At 46.2% G+C, this 18,869-nt stretch overlaps 1 protein-coding gene across 1 annotated transcript in view; it reads right to left on the reverse strand.

Moving 5' to 3' along the window:
* Positions 1-902: 902 nt before the first annotated feature.
* entpd6 (ectonucleoside triphosphate diphosphohydrolase 6) overlaps positions 903-18,869 on the reverse strand; it is a 47,017-nt gene continuing 29,050 nt past the window's right edge. The window contains exons 6-13 of the mRNA XM_072436873.1: positions 10,884-11,005; positions 9,714-9,787; positions 9,487-9,551; positions 7,704-7,805; positions 6,635-6,766; positions 5,780-5,836; positions 5,197-5,309; positions 903-1,129 (exon numbers count right to left, since the gene is read on the reverse strand). Coding sequence (XP_072292974.1) covers positions 1,058-1,129; positions 5,197-5,309; positions 5,780-5,836; positions 6,635-6,766; positions 7,704-7,805; positions 9,487-9,551; positions 9,714-9,787; positions 10,884-11,005 — 737 coding nt within the window. The 3' untranslated portion in view covers positions 903-1,057. The remainder of the gene's footprint in view (positions 1,130-5,196; positions 5,310-5,779; positions 5,837-6,634; positions 6,767-7,703; positions 7,806-9,486; positions 9,552-9,713; positions 9,788-10,883; positions 11,006-18,869) is intronic.

Raw genomic sequence — 18,869 nt, forward strand, 5'->3', positions numbered from 1 at the left:
AGGAGCAGGAGGTCTGAGCTGCAGCTGAAGGTCCACCAGAAGGAGCAGGAGGTCTGAGCTGCAGCTGAAGGTCCACCAGGAGGAGCAGGAGGTCTGAGCTGCAGCTGAAGGTCCACCAGAAGGAGCAGGAGGTCTGAGCTACAGCTGGAGGTCCACCAGAAGGAGCAGGAGGTCTGAGCTGCAGCTGAAGGTCCACCAGAAGGAGCAGGAGGTCTGAGCTGCAGCTGGAGGTCCACCAGGAGGAGCAGGAGGTCTGAGCTGCAGCTGGAGGTCCACCAGGAGGAGCAGGAGGTCTGAGCTGCAGCTGAAGGTCCACCAGAAGGAGCAGGAGGTCTGAGCTGCAGCTGGAGGTCCACCAGGAGGAGCAGGAGGTCTGAGCTACAGCTGGAGGTCCACCAGAAGGAGCAGGAGGTCTGAGCTACAGCTGGAGGTCCAACAGGAGGAGCAGGAGGTCTGAGCTGCAGCTGGAGGTCCACCAGGAGGCGCAGGAGGTCTGAGCTGCAGCTGAAGGTCCACCAGGAGGAGCAGGAGGTCTGAGCTGCAGCTGGAGGTCTACCAGGAGGAGCAGGAGGTCTGAGCTACAGCTGGAGGTCCACCAGGAGGAGCAGGAGGTCTGAGCTGCAGCTGAAGGTCCACCAGAAGGAGCAGGAGGTCTGAGCTGCAGCTGGAGGTCCACCAGGAGGAGCAGGAGGTCTGAGCTGCAGCTGGAGGTCCACCAGGAGGAGCAGGAGGTCTGAGCTGCAGCTGGAGGTCCACCAGGAGGAGCAGGAGGTCTGAGCTACAGCTGGAGGTCCACCAGGAGGAGCAGGAGGTCTGAGCTGCAGCTGGAGGTCCACCAGGAGGAGCAGGAGGTCTGAGCTACAGCTGGAGGTCCACCAGAAGGAGCAGGAGGTCTGAGCTGCAGCTGGAGGTCCACCAGGAGGAGCAGGAGGTCTGAGCTGCAGCTGGAGGTCCACCAGGAGGAGCAGGAGGTCTGAGCTGCAGCTGGAGGTCCACCAGGAGGAGCAGGTGCCTCCTGATTGGTGGAGGGCGTGGTCCTGATTGGTGGAGGGCGGGGTCAGAAGTTCATGTTGGTGACAGTGGCTCCTAAAGCCCAGCTCGTCTCCACTGAACCGATCCAGCGCACCAACTGCAACAGAGACACAGGACTAAAAACAGGACTAAACAGGACCAAACAGGACTAAAAACAGGACTAAAAGGACTAAAAACGGGACTAAAAACAGGTCTAAACAGGACTAACAACAGGACTAAAAAGGACAAAAAACAGGACTAAAAACAGGACTAAACAGGACTAAAAACATGACTAAAAACAGGTGTAGACAAGACTAAACAGGACTCAAACAGGACTAAAAACAGGTCTTAACAGGACTAAAAACAGGTCTTAACAGGACTAAAAACAGGACTAAAAAGGACTAAAAACAGGTCTAAACAGGACTAAAAACAGGTCTAAAAACAGGTGTAGACAAGACTAAACAGGACTAAAACAGGTCTTAACAGGACTAAAAACAGGACTAAAATCAGGTCTAAAAAGGACTAAAAACAGGACTAAAAAGGACTAAAAACAGGACTTAAAAACAGGACTAAAAACAGGTCTAAAAACATGACTAAAAAGGACTAAAAACAGGTCTAAAAAGGACTAAAAACAGGACTAAACAGGACTAAAAACAGGACTAAAAAGGACTAAACAGGACTAAAAACAGGTCTAAACAGGACTAAAAACAGGACTAAAACAGGACTAAAAAGGACTAAAAACAGGTCTAAACAGGACTAAAAACAGGTCTAAAAACAGGTGTAGACAAGACTAAACAGGACTAAAACAGGTCTTAACAGGACTAAAAACAGGACTAAAATCAGGTCTAAACAGGACTAAAAACATGACTAAAAAGGACTAAAAACAGGACTAAAAAGGACTAAAAACAGGACTTAAAAACAGGACTAAAAACAGGTCTAAACAGGGCTAAAAACATGACTAAAAAGGACTAAAAACAGGTCTAAAAAGGACTAAAAAGGACTAAAAACAGGACTAAACACAGGACTAAAAAGGACTAAACAGGACTAAAAACAGGACTAAAAACAGGTCTAAACAGGACTAAAAACAGGACTAAAACAGGACTAAAAACAGGACTAAACAGGACTAAAAACATGACTAAAAACAGGTGTAGACAAGACTAAACAGGACTAAAACGGGACTAAAAAGGGACTTAAAACAGGTCTTAACAGGACTAAAAACAGGTCTAAACAGGACAAAAACAGGACTAAAAACATGATTAAAAAGGACTAAATGCAGGACTAAAAACAGGTCTAAACAGGACTAAAAAGGACTAAAAACAGGACTAAAAACAGGACTAAAAACAGGACCAAAAACAGGACTAAAAACAGGTCTAAACAGGTCTAAAAACATGACTAAAAAGACTAAAAACAGGACTAAAACAGGACTAAAAACAGGACTAAAAACAGGTGTAGACAAGACTAAACAGGACTAAAACAGGACTAAAAACAGGTCTTAACAGGACTAAAAACAGGACTAAAAAAGGTCTAAACAGGACTAATAACATGACTAAAAACATGACTAAAAATTACTAAAAACAGGACTAAAAACAGGACTAAAAACAGGTCCAAACAGGACTAAAAACATGACTAAAAAGGACTAAAAACAGGACTAAAAACAGGACTAAAAAGGACTAAAAACAAGACTAAAAACAGGACTAAAAACCGGACTAAAAACCGGACTAAAAACAGGACTAAAAAGGACTAAAACAGGACTAAAAACAGGTCTTAACAGGACAAAAACATGACTAAAAACAGGACTAAACAGGACTAAAAAGGACTAAAAACAGGACTAAAAAGGACTAAAAACAGGATCAAAAACAGGACTAAAAACAGGTCTAAAACAGGACTAAAAACATAACTAAAAACATGACTAAAAAGGACTAAAAACAGGACTAAAAACAGGTGTAGACAAGACTAAACAGGACTAAAACAGGACTAAAAACAGGTCTTAACAGGACTAAAAACAGGTCTAAAAACAGGTCTAAACAGGACTAAAAACATGACTAAAAAGGACTAAAAACAGGACTAAACAGGACTAAAAACAGGACTAAACAGGACTAAAAAGGACTAAACAGGACTAAAAACAGGACTAAAAACAGGACTAAAAACAAGACTAAAAACAAGACTAAAAACAGGACTAAAAACCGGACTAAAAACAGGTCTAAACAGGACTAAAAACAGGACTAAAAACAGGACTAAAAAGGACTAAAACAGGACTAAAAACAGGTCTTAACAGGACTAAAAACAGGTCTAAACAGGACTAAACAGGACTAAAAAGGACTAAAAAGGACTAAAAACAGGACCAAAAACAGGACTAAAAACAGGACTAAAAAGGACTAAAAACATAACTAAAAACATGACTAAAAAGGACTAAAAAGGACTAAAAACAGGACTAAAAACAGGTCTAAAAACAGGTGTAGACAAGACTAAACAGGACTAAAACAGGACTAAAAACAGGTCTTAACAGGACTAAAAACAGGACTAAAAACAGGTCTAAAAAGGACTAAAAACATGACTAAAAACATGACTAAAAATGACTAAAAAGGACTAAAAACAGGACTAAAAACAGGTCCAAACAGGACTAAAAACATGACTAAAAACATGACTAAAAAGGACTAAAAACAGGACTAAAAACAGGTCTAAAAACAGGTCTAAACAGGACTTAAAACAGGACTAAAAAGGACTAAAAACAGGACTAAAAACAGGACTAAAAACCGGACTAAACAGGACTAAAAACAGGACTAAAAACAGGACTAAAAACATGACAAAAAACAGGTGTAGACAAGACTAAACAGGACTAAAAACAGGTCTTAACAGGACTAAAAACAGGACTAAAAACAGGACTAAAAACAGGACTAAAAACAGGTCTAAACAGGACTAAAAACAGGTCTAAACAGGACAAAAACAGGACTAAAAACATGACTAAAAAGGACTAAAACAGGACTAAAAACAGGTCTAAACAGGACTAAAAACAGGACTAAAAACAGGTGTAGACAAGACTAAACTGGACTAAAACAGGACTAAAAACAGGTCTAAACAGGACTAAAAACAGGACTAAAAACAGGTCTAAAAACAGGACTAAAAACAGGACTAAAAACAGGTGTAGACAAGACTAAACAGGACTAAAACAGGACTAAAAACAGGTCTAAACAGGACTAAAAACAGGACTAAAAAGGACTAAAAACAGGTGTAGACAAGACTAAACAGGACTAAAACAGGACTAAAAACAGGTCTAAACAGGACTAAAAACAGGTGTAGACAAGACTAAACAGGTCTAAACAGGACTAAAAACAGGACTAAAAAGGACTAAAAATAGGACTAAAAACAGGTCTAAACAGGACTAAAAACAGGTCTAAACAGGACTAAAAACAGGTGTAGACAAGACTAAACGGGACTAAAACAGGACTAAAAACAGGTCTAAACAGGACTAAAAACAGGTCCAAACAGGACTAAAAACAGGACTAAAAACAGGACTAAACAGGTCCAAACAAAACTAAAAACAGGACTAAAAACAGGTCCAAACAGGACTAAAAACATGACTAAAAACAGGTGCAGACAAGACTAAACAGGACTAAAAACAGGTCTAAAAACAGGACTAAAAACAGGTGTAGACAAGACTAAACAGGACTAAAACAGGACTAAAAACAGGTCTAAAAACAGGACTAAAAACAAGACTAAAAACAGGTCTAAAAACAGGTCTAAACACAGGTCTAAACAGGACTAAAACAGGACTAAAAACAGGTCCAAACACAGGTCTAAACAGGACTAAAAACAGGTCCAAACAGGACTAAAAACAGGACTAAAAACAGGACTAAACAGGTCCAAACAAAACTAAAAACAGGACTAAAAACAGGTCCAAACAAGACTAAAAACATGACTAAAAACAGGTGCAGACAAGACTAAACAGGACTAAAAACAGGACTAAAAACAGGTCTAAAAACAGGACTAAAAACAAGACTAAAAACAGGTCTAAAAACAGGTCTAAACACAGGTCTAAACAGGACTTAAACAGGACTAAAAACAGGTCCAAACACAGTTCTAAACAGAAATAAACACAGGTCTAAACAGGACTAAAAACAGGTCTAAAAAGGTGTAGACAAGACTAAACGGGAGTAAAAACAGAAGTACTTCTGGACAGTGCCGGACCTTGAGCTCAGAGTCGGGGCTGAATCCCAGCTCCTGGAGCAGGACTGAGATGTAGACCAGGTCCAGACACAGGAACAGGCTCTGGTCAGACTTCAGGGCTTGACCTTCACAAACTGGAGCAGCACAAACAACAAACATAAACACATGTCATGTTACAGGTGCAGTGAGCGTCCAGCAGTGAGCGTCCAGCAGGGGGCAGTGAGCGTCCAGCAGGGAGCAGTGAGCGTCAGGCAGGGGGCAGTGAGCGTCAGGCAGGGGGCAGTGAGCGTCCAGCAGGGGGCAGTGAGCGTCCAGCAGGGGGCAGTGAGCGTCCAGCAGGGGGCAGTGAGCGTCCAGCAGGGAGCAGTGAGCGTCAGGCAGGGGGCAGTGAGCGTCAGGCAGGGGGCAGTGAGCGTCCAGCAGGGGGCAGTGAGCGTCCAGCAGGGAGCAGTGAGCGTCAGGCAGGGGGCAGTGAGCGTCAGGCAGGGGGCAGTGAGCGTCCAGCAGGGGGCAGTGAGCGTCCAGCAGGGGGCAGTGAGCGTCCAGCAGGGGGCAGTGAGCGTCCAGCTGGGGGCAGTGAGCGTCCAGCAGGGGGCAGTCTCACCTCTCTGAGCTGCAGAAGAAAAGTCTTTGACTGACACTGAGCCTCCTTTGTCTCCATCTGCAACAAACACATGTAGATCCAGATGTGACATTCTCCCCAAAACTAACTCCTCTGACCCTGACCCCTGACCTCTGACCCTGACCTCTGACCCTGAGAGTTTGCCTGAGGATTCTGACTGAACCAGAGACAGATTAAACTGCAGAGAACAGAACATGAAGAACGAGAACATGATCTGTTTCTGGACCAGACCTTCTGTCAGAGGCCCCTCCCCCTGTGTCAGATGCCCCTCCCCCTGTGTCAGAGGCCCCTCCCCCTGTGTCAGATGCCCCTCCCCCTGTGTCAGAGGCCCCTCCCCCTGTGTCAGAGGCCCCTCCCCCTGTGTCAGATGCCCCTCCCCCTGTGTCAGATGCCCCTCCCCCTGTGTCAGAGGCCCCTCCCCCTGTGTCAGATGCCCTCCCTGTGTCAGAGGCCCCTCCCCCTGTGTCAGATGCCCTCCCTGTGTCAGATGCCCCTCCCCCTGTGTCAGATGCCCTCCCTGTGTCAGATGCCCCTCCCCTGTGTCAGATGCCCTCCCTGTGTCAGATGCCCCTCCCCCTGTGTCAGATGCCCCTCCCTGTGTCAGATGCCCCTCCCCCTGTGTCAGAGGCCCCTCCCCCTGTGTCAGATGCCCTCCCTGTGTCAGATGCCCCTCCCCCTGTGTCAGAGGCCCCTCCCCCTGTGTCAGAGGCCCCTCCCCCTGTGTCAGATGCCCTCCCTGTGTCAGATGCCCCTCCCTCTGTGTCAGATGCCCTCCCTGTGTCAGATGCCCCTCCCCCTGTGTCAGATGCCCTCCCTGTGTCAGATGCCCTCCCTCACGTAGGGCCTGGATGTCCTCCGCTCGGTCATAGTAGTAGGAGAAAGCGTAGAACGTCTGCTGTTGTTCCACAGGTCTGACCGTGTCCTTCAGGACGGAGCGAACACGCTCAGAACACGCCTGGAACACGGAACCTGCAGAACACACCAGAGGTGAGAACCACAGGAGAACCACAGGAGAACCTCTGGAGCACGGGGAGAACCACAGGAGAACCACTGGAGCACGGGGGGAACCACAGGAGAACCACAGGAGCACGGGGAGAACCACAGGAGCACGGGGGGAACCACAGGAGCACGGGGGGAACCACAGGAGAACCACTGGAGCACGGGGGGAACCACAGAAGAACCACTGGAGCACGGGGGGAACCATGGGAGAACCACAGGAGCACGGGGGGAACCACAGGAGCACAGGGAGAACCACAGGAGAACCACAGGAGAACCACAGGAGCACGGTGGGAACCACAGGAGAACCACAGGAGCACGGGGAGAACCACAGGAGCTTGGTGGGAACCACAGGAGAACCACAGGAGCACGGGGAGAACCACAGGAGCTTGGTGGGAACCACAGGAGAACCACAGGAGCACGGGGAGAACCACAGGAGCTTGGTGGGAACCACAGGAGAACCACAGGAGAACCACAGGAGAACCTCTGGAGCACGGTGGGAACCACAGGAGAACCACAGGAGAACCTCTGGAGCACGGTGGGAACCACAGGAGAACCACAGGAGAACCTCTGGAGCACGGTGGGAACCACAGGAGAACCACAGGAGAACCTCTGGAGCACGGGGAGAACCACAGGAGAACAACTGGAGCACGGGGGGAACCACAGGAGCACAGAGAGGACCACAGGAGAACTACTGGAGCACGGGGGGGACCACAGGAGCACGGGGGGAACCACAGGAGAACCACAAGAGAACCACTGGAGCACGGGGGGAACCACAGGAGAACCACAAGAGAACTACTGGAGCACGGGGGGAACCACAGGAGAACCACAGGAGCACGGGGGGGAACCACGGGAGAACCACAGGAGCACGGGGGGAACCACAGACTCACATTTGTCTGAAAAGTCTCACCTGTGTGTGACCTCTGACCTCGCAGACTGTAGAGGACGTGATCGTGCTCCCAAGAACCAACAGAGTCTGGAACCAAGCAGGGACTGAGCCAGAGAGCGCCCCCTGTGGAGGAGCACAGACACGCCTCCTCTGGTCAGAGTGAGGTCAGAGTGTGGTCAGAGTGTGGTCAGAGTGAGGTCAGAGTGTGGTCAGAGTGAGGTCAGAGTGTGGTCAGAGTGAGGTTAGAGTGTGGTCAGAGTGAGGTCAGAGTGTGGTCAGAGTGAGGTCAGAGTGAGGTCAGAGTGAGGTCAGAGTGTGGTCAGAGTGAGGTCAGAGTGAGGTCGGAGTGTGGTCGGAGTGAGGTCAGAGTGTGGTCAGAGTGTGGTCAAAGTGAGGTTAGAGTGTGGTCAGAGTGAGGTCAGAGTGAGGTCAGAGTGAGGTCGGAGTGAGGTCGGAGTGAGGTCAGAGTGTGGTCAGAGTGTGGTCAGAGTGAGGTCAAAGTGAGGTCAGAGTGTGGTCAGAGTGAGGTTAGAGTGAGGTCAGAGTGAGGTTAGAGTGTGGTCAGAGTGAGGTCAGAGTGTGGTCAGAGTGTGGTCAGAGTGTGGTCAGAGTGAGGTCAGAGTGAGGTCAGAGTGAGGTCAGAGTGTGGTCAGAGTGAGGTCAGAGTGTGGTCAGAGTGAGGTTAGAGTGAGGTCAGAGTGTGGTCAGAGTGAGGTCAGAGTGAGGTCAGAGTGTGGTCAGAGTGAGGTCGGAGTGAGGTCGGAGTGAGGTCGGAGTGAGGTCGGAGTGTGGTCAGAGTGTGGTCAGAGTGAGGTCAGAGTGAGGTTAGAGTGAGGTCAGAGTGAGGTCAGAGTGTGGTCAGAGTGTGGTCAGAGTGTGGTCAGAGTGTGGTCAGAGTGAGGTCAGAGTGAGGTCAGAGTGAGGTCAGAGTGAGGTTAGAGTGAGGTCAGAGTGAGGTCGGAGTGAGGTCAGAGTGAGGTCAGAGTGAGGTCAGAGTGAGGTCAGAGTGAGGTCAGAGTGAGGTCGGAGTGAGGTCGGAGTGAGGTCAGAGTGAGGTCAGAGTGAGGTCAAAGTGAGGTTAGAGTGAGGTCAGAGTGTGGTCAGAGTGAGGTCAAAGTGAGGTTAGAGTGAGGTCAGAGTGTGGTCAGAGTGTGGTCAGAGTGAGGTTAGAGTGAGGTCAGAGTGTGGTCAGAGTGAGGTCAGAGTGAGGTCAAAGTGAGGTTAGAGTGAGGTCAGAGTGAGGTCAGAGTGAGGTCAGAGTGTGGTCAGAGTGAGGTTAGAGTGTGGTCAGAGTGTGGTCAGAGTGTGGTCAGAGTGTGGTCAGAGTGAGGTCAGAGTGAGGTCAGAGTGTGGTCAGAGTGAGGTCAGAGTGTCCGCTTGTCAAAGAAATAATATGAGCCAATGAAATGCTGATGACAAAATGGGTGTGGTTTGTCAGGTCTTGAGGGCGGGACATCAGAGACAGTGGGCGTGTCTCTGAGACATGTCCACACAGGGAACATCTGCTGCTTTAATCTTGGAGCCACAGTTATTAAAAGATCAGATAATGGCTTATTAATCCTCTGGAGGCGGAGCTTAAGTTATGTTCCAGCCCTGACCCAGTTACCGCGGCAACGCAAAAGAACAGCCACAAACACATCGCTTTACTGTAACATTATTATTTACTCTTTTAATACGGTTAATGAAGCTTAAAACCGGGTCTGAACCGGGCCTAAACCAGGACTAAACCGGGTATAATACAGGTATAAACCGGCCCTAAACCGGGTCTGAACCGGCCCTAAACCGGGTCTGAACCAGGACTCACCAGGAGCAGATGAGGGTCGTCCCAAAACTGCCGCTCGAGCCTCCATCAGCCCCAGGCCCAGATAACTGTAAGAGACACTTTTATTAAGAGACTCACACACGCTCTTATTGTGAAGGGTCACACCTAGTGGTCCAGGTCCAGGTCCAGTCCTAGTCCCGGTCCCGGTCCAGGTCCAGTCCTAGTCCCGGTCCAGGTCTAGTCCTAGTCCCGGTCCCTCCTGGTGGTACCTGTGAGTGTAGAGTCTGTAGGTGGCGCTGAAGAGCCTGAGCGTCTGCAGGTCTGAGGTCTGAGACTCAACAAACTGAAGACACAAAGAACCTCATCAGGACCACAGTGACCTCTGACCTCATACCCTAATGTTACATGTGACCCATGGGTTATAATCAGGTTTAGAGACGGCGTCGCCATGGTAACCTGAAGTAACCTGAAGAACTGCACTTCTTAATCATCATTTTCTTTTAAAGTCTCAGTTTGAACACATTTGACTCAAACACATTTATATTTCAGATTTGCCCGTTTTTTGTTTATGATTGTACTTCCTGTTGGACACGAGGATTGTACTTCCTGTTGGACACGAGGATTGTACTTCCTGTTGGACACGAGGATTGTACTTCCTGTTGGACACGAGGATTGTACTTCCTGTTGGACACGAGGATTGTACTTCCTGTTGGACACGAGGATTGTACTTCCTGTTGGACACGAGGATTGTACTTCCTGTTGAACACGAGGATTGTACTTCCTGTTGGACACGAGGATTGTACTTCCTGTTGGACACGAGGATTGTACTTCCTGTTGGACACGAGGATTGTACTTCCTGTTGGACACGAGGATTGTACTTCCTGTTGGACACGAGGATTGTACTTCCTGTTGGACACGAGGATTGTACTTCCTGTTGGACACGAGGATTGTACTTCCTGTTGGACACGAGGATTGTACTTCCTGTTGGACACGAGGATTGTACTTCCTGTTGGACACGAGCACAGATATGACACAGAGGTGATGTCACAGCTGTTACCATAGCAACCAGACTGTAACCAAGAGCCTCACTCCACATCCATGACACAACAGTTCTGATCCGACACAATAAGACCATAAAACACCTTTATTTAGTCCAACCATGTGTCGCATACTGATGACATCACAGAGGGACTCAGCTCCACTTCCATCATCGTCATTCGTCATTTTAAACTCTTATTTCGTCACAAACTGCACCTTAAAAAAGTCAAACTGTGATAAACACTTACCACAGATGCCCTCCCACCTTCAGCTGGACATTAACACTTACCACAGATGCCCTCCCACCTTCAGCTGGAGTTCTTCTTTTACAGTGAAGTAAACATGAGGCACAAGATGGCCGCCGCATGACACGGAAACAGGAAGTAACCACTGTCTCTGACCTTTGACCTCGGGCTGAAGGTGACCTGAGTGGAGCCGCCTCCCAGGTCCAGGATCCCCACAGACGCAGCAGCGCCACCTACGGCCCCAAGCAGGAAGTTCACCGTGAGCCACGCCGAGACTCCTGCAACACAAGACCAGGATCATAACCAGATCTGACGAGACCAGGATCATAACCAGATCTGACGAGACCAGGATCATAACCAGATCTGACGAGACCAGGATCATAACCAGATCTGACGAGACCAGGATCATAACCAGATCTGACGAGACCAGGATCATAACCAGATCTGACGAGACCAGGATCATAACCAGATCTGACGAGACCAGGATTATAACCAGATCTGACACAAGACCAGGATCATAACCAGATCTGACGAGACCAGGATCATAACCAGATCTGACGAGACCAGGATCATAACCAGATCTGACGAGACCAGGATCATAACCAGATCTGACACAAGACCAGGATCATAACCAGATCTGACGAGACCAGGATCATAACCAGATCTGACGAGACCAGGATCATAACCAGATCTGACAAGACCAGGATCATAACCAGATCTGACGAGACCAGGATCATAACCAGATCTGACGAGACCAGGATCATAACCAGATCTGACACAAGACCAGGATCATAACCAGATCTGACGAGACCAGGATCATAACCAGATCTGACGAGACCAGGATCATAACCAGATCTGACAAGACCAGGATCATAACCAGATCTGACGAGACCAGGATCATAACCAGATCTGACGAGACCAGGATCATAACCAGATCTGACACAAGACCAGGATCATAACCAGATCTGACGAGACCAGGATCATAACCAGATCTGACACAAGACCAGGATCATAACCAGATCTGACGAGACCAGGATCATAACCAGATCTGACGAGACCAGGATCATAACCAGATCTGACGAGACCAGGATCATAACCGGATCTGACACAAGACCAGGATCATAACCAGATCTGACGAGACCAGGATCATAACCAGATCTGACGAGACCAGGATCATAACCAGATCTGACGAGACCAGGATCATAACCAGATCTGACGAGACCAGGATCATAACCAGATCTGACGAGACCAGGATCATAACCGGATCTGACACAAGACCAGGATCATAACCAGATCTGACGAGACCAGGATCATAACCAGATCTGACACAAGACCAGGATCATAACCAGATCTGACGAGACCAGGATCATAACCAGATCTGACGAGACCAGGATCATAACCAGATCTGACACAAGACCAGGATCATAACCAGATCTGACGAGACCAGGATCATAACCAGATCTGACGAGACCAGGATCATAACCAGATCTGACACAAGACCAGGATCATAACCAGATCTGACGAGACCAGGATCATAACCAGATCTGACACAAGACCAGGATCATAACCAGATCTGACGAGACCAGGATCATAACCAGATCTGACACAAGACCAGGATCATAACCAGATCTGACGAGACCAGGATCATAACCAGATCTGACGAGACCAGGATCATAACCAGATCTGACACAAGACCAGGATCATAACCAGATCTGACGAGACCAGGATCATAACCAGATCTGACGAGACCAGGATCATAACCAGATCTGACGAGACCAGGATCATAACCAGATCTGACGAGACCAGGATCATAACCAGATCTGACGAGACCAGGATCATAACCAGATCTGACACAAGACCAGGATCATAACCAGATCTGACGAGACCAGGATCATAACCAGATCTGACGAGACCAGGATCATAACCAGATCTGACGAGACCAGGATCATAACCAGATCTGACGAGACCAGGATCATAACCAGATCTGACACAAGACCAGGATCATAACCAGATCTGACGAGACCAGGATCATAACCAGATCTGACGAGACCAGGATCATAACCAGATCTGACAAGACCAGGATCATAACCAGATCTGACGAGACCAGGATCATAACCAGATCTGACGAGACCAGGATCATAACCAGATCTGACACAAGACCAGGATCATAACCAGATCTGACGAGACCAGGATCATAACCAGATCTGACACAAGACCAGGATCATAACCAGATCTGACGAGACCAGGATCATAACCAGATCTGACGAGACCAGGATCATAACCAGATCTGACGAGACCAGGATCATAACCAGATCTGACGAGACCAGGATCATAACCAGATCTGACGAGACCAGGATCATAACCAGATCTGACGAGACCAGGATCATAACCAGATCTGACACAAGACCAGGATCATAACCAGATCTGACGAGACCAGGATCATAACCAGATCTGACGAGACCAGGATCATAACCAGATCTGACGAGACCAGGATCATAACCAGATCTGACGAGACCAGGATCATAACCAGATCTGACACAAGACCAGGATCATAACCAGATCTGACGAGACCAGGATCATAACCAGATCTGACACAAGACCAGGATCATAACCAGATCTGACGAGACCAGGATCATAACCAGATCTGACGAGACCAGGATCATAACCAGATCTGACGAGACCAGGATCATAACCAGATCTGACGAGACCAGGATCATAACCAGATCTGACGAGACCAGGATCATAACCAGATCTGACACGAGACCAGGATCATAACCAGATCTGAAACGAGACCAGGATCATAACCAGATCCTTGCAGCAGTAAATAGCAGCAGTACAAGTACTAGCAGCAGTAAATAGCAGCAGTACAAGTACTAGCAGCAGTAAATAACAGCAGTACAAGTACTAGCAGCAGTAAATAACAGCAGTACAAGTACTAGCAGCAGTAAATAACAGCAGTACAAGTACTAGCAGCAGTAAATAGCAGCAGTACAAGTACTAGCAGCAGTAAATAACAGCAGTACAAGTACTAGCAGCAGTAAATAACAGCAGTACAAGTACTAGCAGCAGTAAATAACAGCAGTACAAGTACTAGCAGCAGTAATTAGCAGCAGTACAAGTACTAGCAGCAGTAAATAACAGCAGTACAAGTACTAGCAGCAGTAAATAACAGCAGTACAAGTACTAGCAGCAGTAAATAACAGCAGTACAAATACTAGCAGCAGTAAATAGCAGCAGTACAAGTACTAGCAGCAGTAATTAGCAGCAGTACAAGTACTAGCAGCAGTAAATAACAGCAGTACAAGTACTAGCAGCAGTAAATAGCAGCAGTACAAGTACTAGCAGCAGTAAATAACAGCAGTACAAGTACTAGCAGCAGTAAATAACAGCAGTACAAGTACTAGCAGCAGTAAATAGCAGCAGTAATTAGCAGCAGTACAAGTACTAGCAGCAGTAAATAGCAGCAGTACAAGTACTAGCAGCAGTAAATAGCAGCAGTACAAGTACTAGCAGCAGTAAATAACAGCAGTACAAGTACTAGCAGCAGTAAATAACAGCAGTACAAGTACTAGCAGCAGTAAATAACAGCAGTACAAGTACTAGCAGCAGTAAATAACAGCAGTACAAGTACTAGCAGCAGTAAATAGCAGCAGTACAAGTACTAGCAGCAGTAAATAACAGCAGTACAAGTACTAGCAGCAGTAAATAACAGCAGTACAAGTACTAGCAGCAGTAAATAACAGCAGTACAAGTACTAGCAGCAGTAATTAGCAGCAGTACAAGTACTAGCAGCAGTAAATAACAGCAGTACAAGTACTAGCAGCAGTAAATAACAGCAGTACAAGTACTAGCAGCAGTAAATAACAGCAGTACAAGTACTAGCAGCAGTAAATAGCAGCAGTACAAGTACTAGCAGCAGTAAATAACAGCAGTACAAGTACTAGCAGCAGTAAATAACAGCAGTACAAGTACTAGCAGCAGTAAATAACAGCAGTACAAGTACTAGCAGCAGTAAATAACAGCAGTACAAGTACTAGCAGCAGTAAATAGCAGCAGTACAAGTACTAGCAGCAGTAAATAACAGCAGTACAAGTACTAGCAGCAGTAAATAACAGCAGTACAAGTACTAGCAGCAGTAAATAACAGCAGTACAAGTACTAGCAGCAGTAATTAGCAGCAGTACAAGTACTAGCAGCAGTAAATAACAGCAGTACAAGTACTAGCAGCAGTAAATAACAGCAGTACAAGTACTAGCAGCAGTAAATAACAGCAGTACAAGTACTAGCAGCAGTAAATAGCAGCAGTACAAGTACTAGCAGCAGTAATTAGCAGCAGTACAAGTACTAGCAGCAGTAAATAACAGCAGTACAAGTACTAGCAGCAGTAAATAGCAGCAGTACAAGTACTAGCAGCAGTAAATAACAGCAGTACAAGTACTAGCAGCAGTAAATAACAGCAGTACAAGTACTAGCAGCAGTAAATAGCAGCAGTAAATAGCAGCAGTACAAGTACTAGCAGCAGTAAATAGCAGCAGTACAAGTACTAGCAGCAGTAAATAACAGCAGTACAAGTACTAGCAGCAGTAAATAACAGCAGTACAAGTAATAGCAGCAGTAAATAGCAGCAGTACAAGTACTAGCAGCAGTAAATAACAGCAGTACAAGTACTAGCAGCAGTAAATAACAGCAGTACAAGTACTAGCAGCAGTAAATAACAGCAGTACAAGTACTAGCAGCAGTAATTAGCAGCAGTACAAGTACTAGCAGCAGTAAATAACAGCAGTACAAGTACTAGCAGCAGTAAATAACAGCAGTACAAGTACTAGCAGCAGTAAATAACAGCAGTACAAGTACTAGCAGCAGTAAATAACAGCAGTACAAGTACTAGCAGCAGTAAATAGCAGCAGTACAAGTACTAGCAGCAGTAATTAGCAGCAGTACAAGTACTAGCAGCAGTAAATAACAGCAGTAAATAGCAGCAGTACAAGTACTAGCAGCAGTAAATAGCAGCAGTACAAGTACTAGCAGCAGTAAATAACAGCAGTACAAGTACTAGCAGCAGTAAATAACAGCAGTACAAGTAATAGCAGCAGTAAATAGCAGCAGTACAAGTACTAGCAGCAGTAAATAACAGCAGTACAAGTACTAGCAGCAGTAAATAACAGCAGTACAAGTACTAGCAGCAGTAAATAACAGCAGTACAAGTACTAGCAGCAGTAATTAGCAGCAGTACAAGTACTAGCAGCAGTAAATAACAGCAGTACAAGTACTAGCAGCAGTAAATAACAGCAGTACAAGTACTAGCAGCAGTAAATAACAGCAGTACAAGTACTAGCAGCAGTAAATAACAGCAGTACAAGTACTAGCAGCAGTAAATAGCAGCAGTACAAGTACTAGCAGCAGTAATTAGCAGCAGTACAAGTACTAGCAGCAGTAAATAACAGCAGTACAAGTACTAGCAGCAGTAAATAGCAGCAGTACAAGTACTAGCAGCAGTAAATAACAGCAGTACAAGTACTAGCAGCAGTAAATAACAGCAGTACAAGTACTAGCAGCAGTAAATAGCAGCAGTAATTAGCAGCAGTACAAGTACTAGCAGCAGTAAATAGCAGCAGTACAAGTACTAGCAGCAGTAAATAACAGCAGTACAAGTACTAGCAGCAGTAAATAACAGCAGTACAAGTACTAGCAGCAGTAAATAACAGCAGTACAAGTACTAGCAGCAGTAATTAGCAGCAGTACAAGTACTAGCAGCAGTAAATAACAGCAGTACAAGTACTAGCAGCAGTAAATAACAGCAGTACAAGTACTAGCAGCAGTAAATAACAGCAGTACAAGTACTAGCAGCAGTAAATAGCAGCAGTACAAGTACTAGCAGCAGTAATTAGCAGCAGTACAAGTACTAGCAGCAGTAAATAACAGCAGTACAAGTACTAGCAGCAGTAAATAGCAGCAGTACAAGTACTAGCAGCAGTAAATAACAGCAGTACAAGTACTAGCAGCAGTAAATAACAGCAGTACAAGTACTAGCAGCAGTAAATAGCAGCAGTAATTAGCAGCAGTACAAGTACTAGCAGCAGTAAATAGCAGCAGTACAAGTACTAGCAGCAGTAAATAGCAGCAGTACAAGTACTAGCAGCAGTAAATAGCAGCAGTACAAGTACTAGCAGCAGTACAAGTACATGGACACAAGTACTGCTCCATGTTTTCATAATTCCTTAATGGCGCAGTATCAGATGCAGCGACTTTAATCCAATCTCTAAAGTGATTCGTCCAAACAATTAGAGCCTGCGTGGCCTTAATGTGAGGATTACTCTGGGCCTCGGCCTCGTCCTGAGACCAAGACCGGGCTTGATCCGGGCCTGATCCGGTTATGATCCGGGTCTGGGCCGCAGCAGATTACTGTGTTTGTGAAATGGCTTCTTATGTGGCTCGCTCTCTAAGAGTTTTACAGTAAAAAGCTGTAATGGACAAATGATGTCCACGACCTCTGACCGCAATCACCAGCACAAGATTAGACTGAAGTACCACCAGGAACAACTACTGCAATACTACTGCAATACTACTGCAATACCACCAGGAACACACTACTGCAATACTACTGCAATACCACCAGGAACAACTACTGCAATACTACTGCAATACCACCAGGAACACACTACTGCAATACTACTGCAATACCACCAGGAATACTACTGCAATACTACTGAAGTACCACCAGGAACAACTACTGCAATACTGCAATACTACTGAAGTACCACCAGGAACAACTACTGCAATACTGCAATACTACTGAAGTACCACCAGGAACAACTACTGCAATACTACTGCAATACTACTGCAATACCACCAGGAACACACTACTGCAATACTACTGCAATACCACCAGGAACACACTACTGCAATACTACTGCAATACCACCAGGAATACTACTGCAATACTACTGAAGTACCACCAGGAACAACTACTGCAATACTACTGAAGTACCACCAGGAACAACTACTGCAATACTGCCATAAAGAAATACTACTGCAATACCACCAGGAACAACTACTGCAATACTACTGCAATACCACCAGGAATACTACTGCAATACTACTGAAGTACCACCAGGAACAACTACTGCAATACTGCAATACTACTGAAGTACCACCAGGAACAACTACTGCAATACTGCAATACTACTGAAGTACCACCAGGAACAACTACTGCAATACTACAGCAATACTACTGAAGTACCACCAGGAACAACTACTGCAATACTGCAATACTACTGAAGTACCACCAGGAACAACTACTGCAATACTGCAATACTACTGCAATACCACCAGGAACACACTACTGCAATACTACTGCAATATCACCAGGAACACACTACTGCAATACTACTGCAATACCACCAGGAATACTACTGCAATACTACTGAAGTACCACCAGGAACAACTACTGCAATACTACTGAAATACCACCAGGAACAACTACTGCAATACTGCCATAAAGAAATACTACTGCAATACCACCAGGAACAACTACTGCAATACTACTGCAATACTACTGCAATACCACCAGGAACACACTACTGCAATACTACTGCAATACCACCTGGAACTACTGCAATACTGCAATACTACTGCAATACTACTGAAGTACCACCAGGAACAACTACTGCAATACTGCAATACTACTGAAGTACCACCAGGAACAACTACTGCAATACTGCAATACTACTGCAATACTACTGAAGTACCACCAGGAACAACTACTGCAATACTGCAATACTACTGCAATACTACTGCAATACCACCAGTAACACACTACTGCAATACTACTGAAGTACCACCAGGAACAACTACTACAATACTGCAATACTACTGCAATACCACCAGGAACACACTACTGCAATACTACTGCAATACCACCAGGAACACACTACTGCAATACTACTGAAGTACCACCAGGAACAACTACTACAATACTGCAATACTACTGCAATACCACCAGGAACACACTACTGCAATACTACTGCAATACCACCAGGAACAACTACTGCAATACTGCAATACTACTGAAGTACCACCAGGAACAACTACTGCAATACTACTGCAATACTACTGCAATACCACCAGGAACACACTACTGCAA

Source organism: Eucyclogobius newberryi, unplaced genomic scaffold, assembly GCF_026437365.1.
Source record: "Eucyclogobius newberryi isolate DKJ021-1_F unplaced genomic scaffold, fEucNew1.0.hap1 SCAF_8, whole genome shotgun sequence".
In the NCBI taxonomy this organism is placed as follows: domain Eukaryota; kingdom Metazoa; phylum Chordata; class Actinopteri; order Gobiiformes; family Gobiidae; genus Eucyclogobius; species Eucyclogobius newberryi.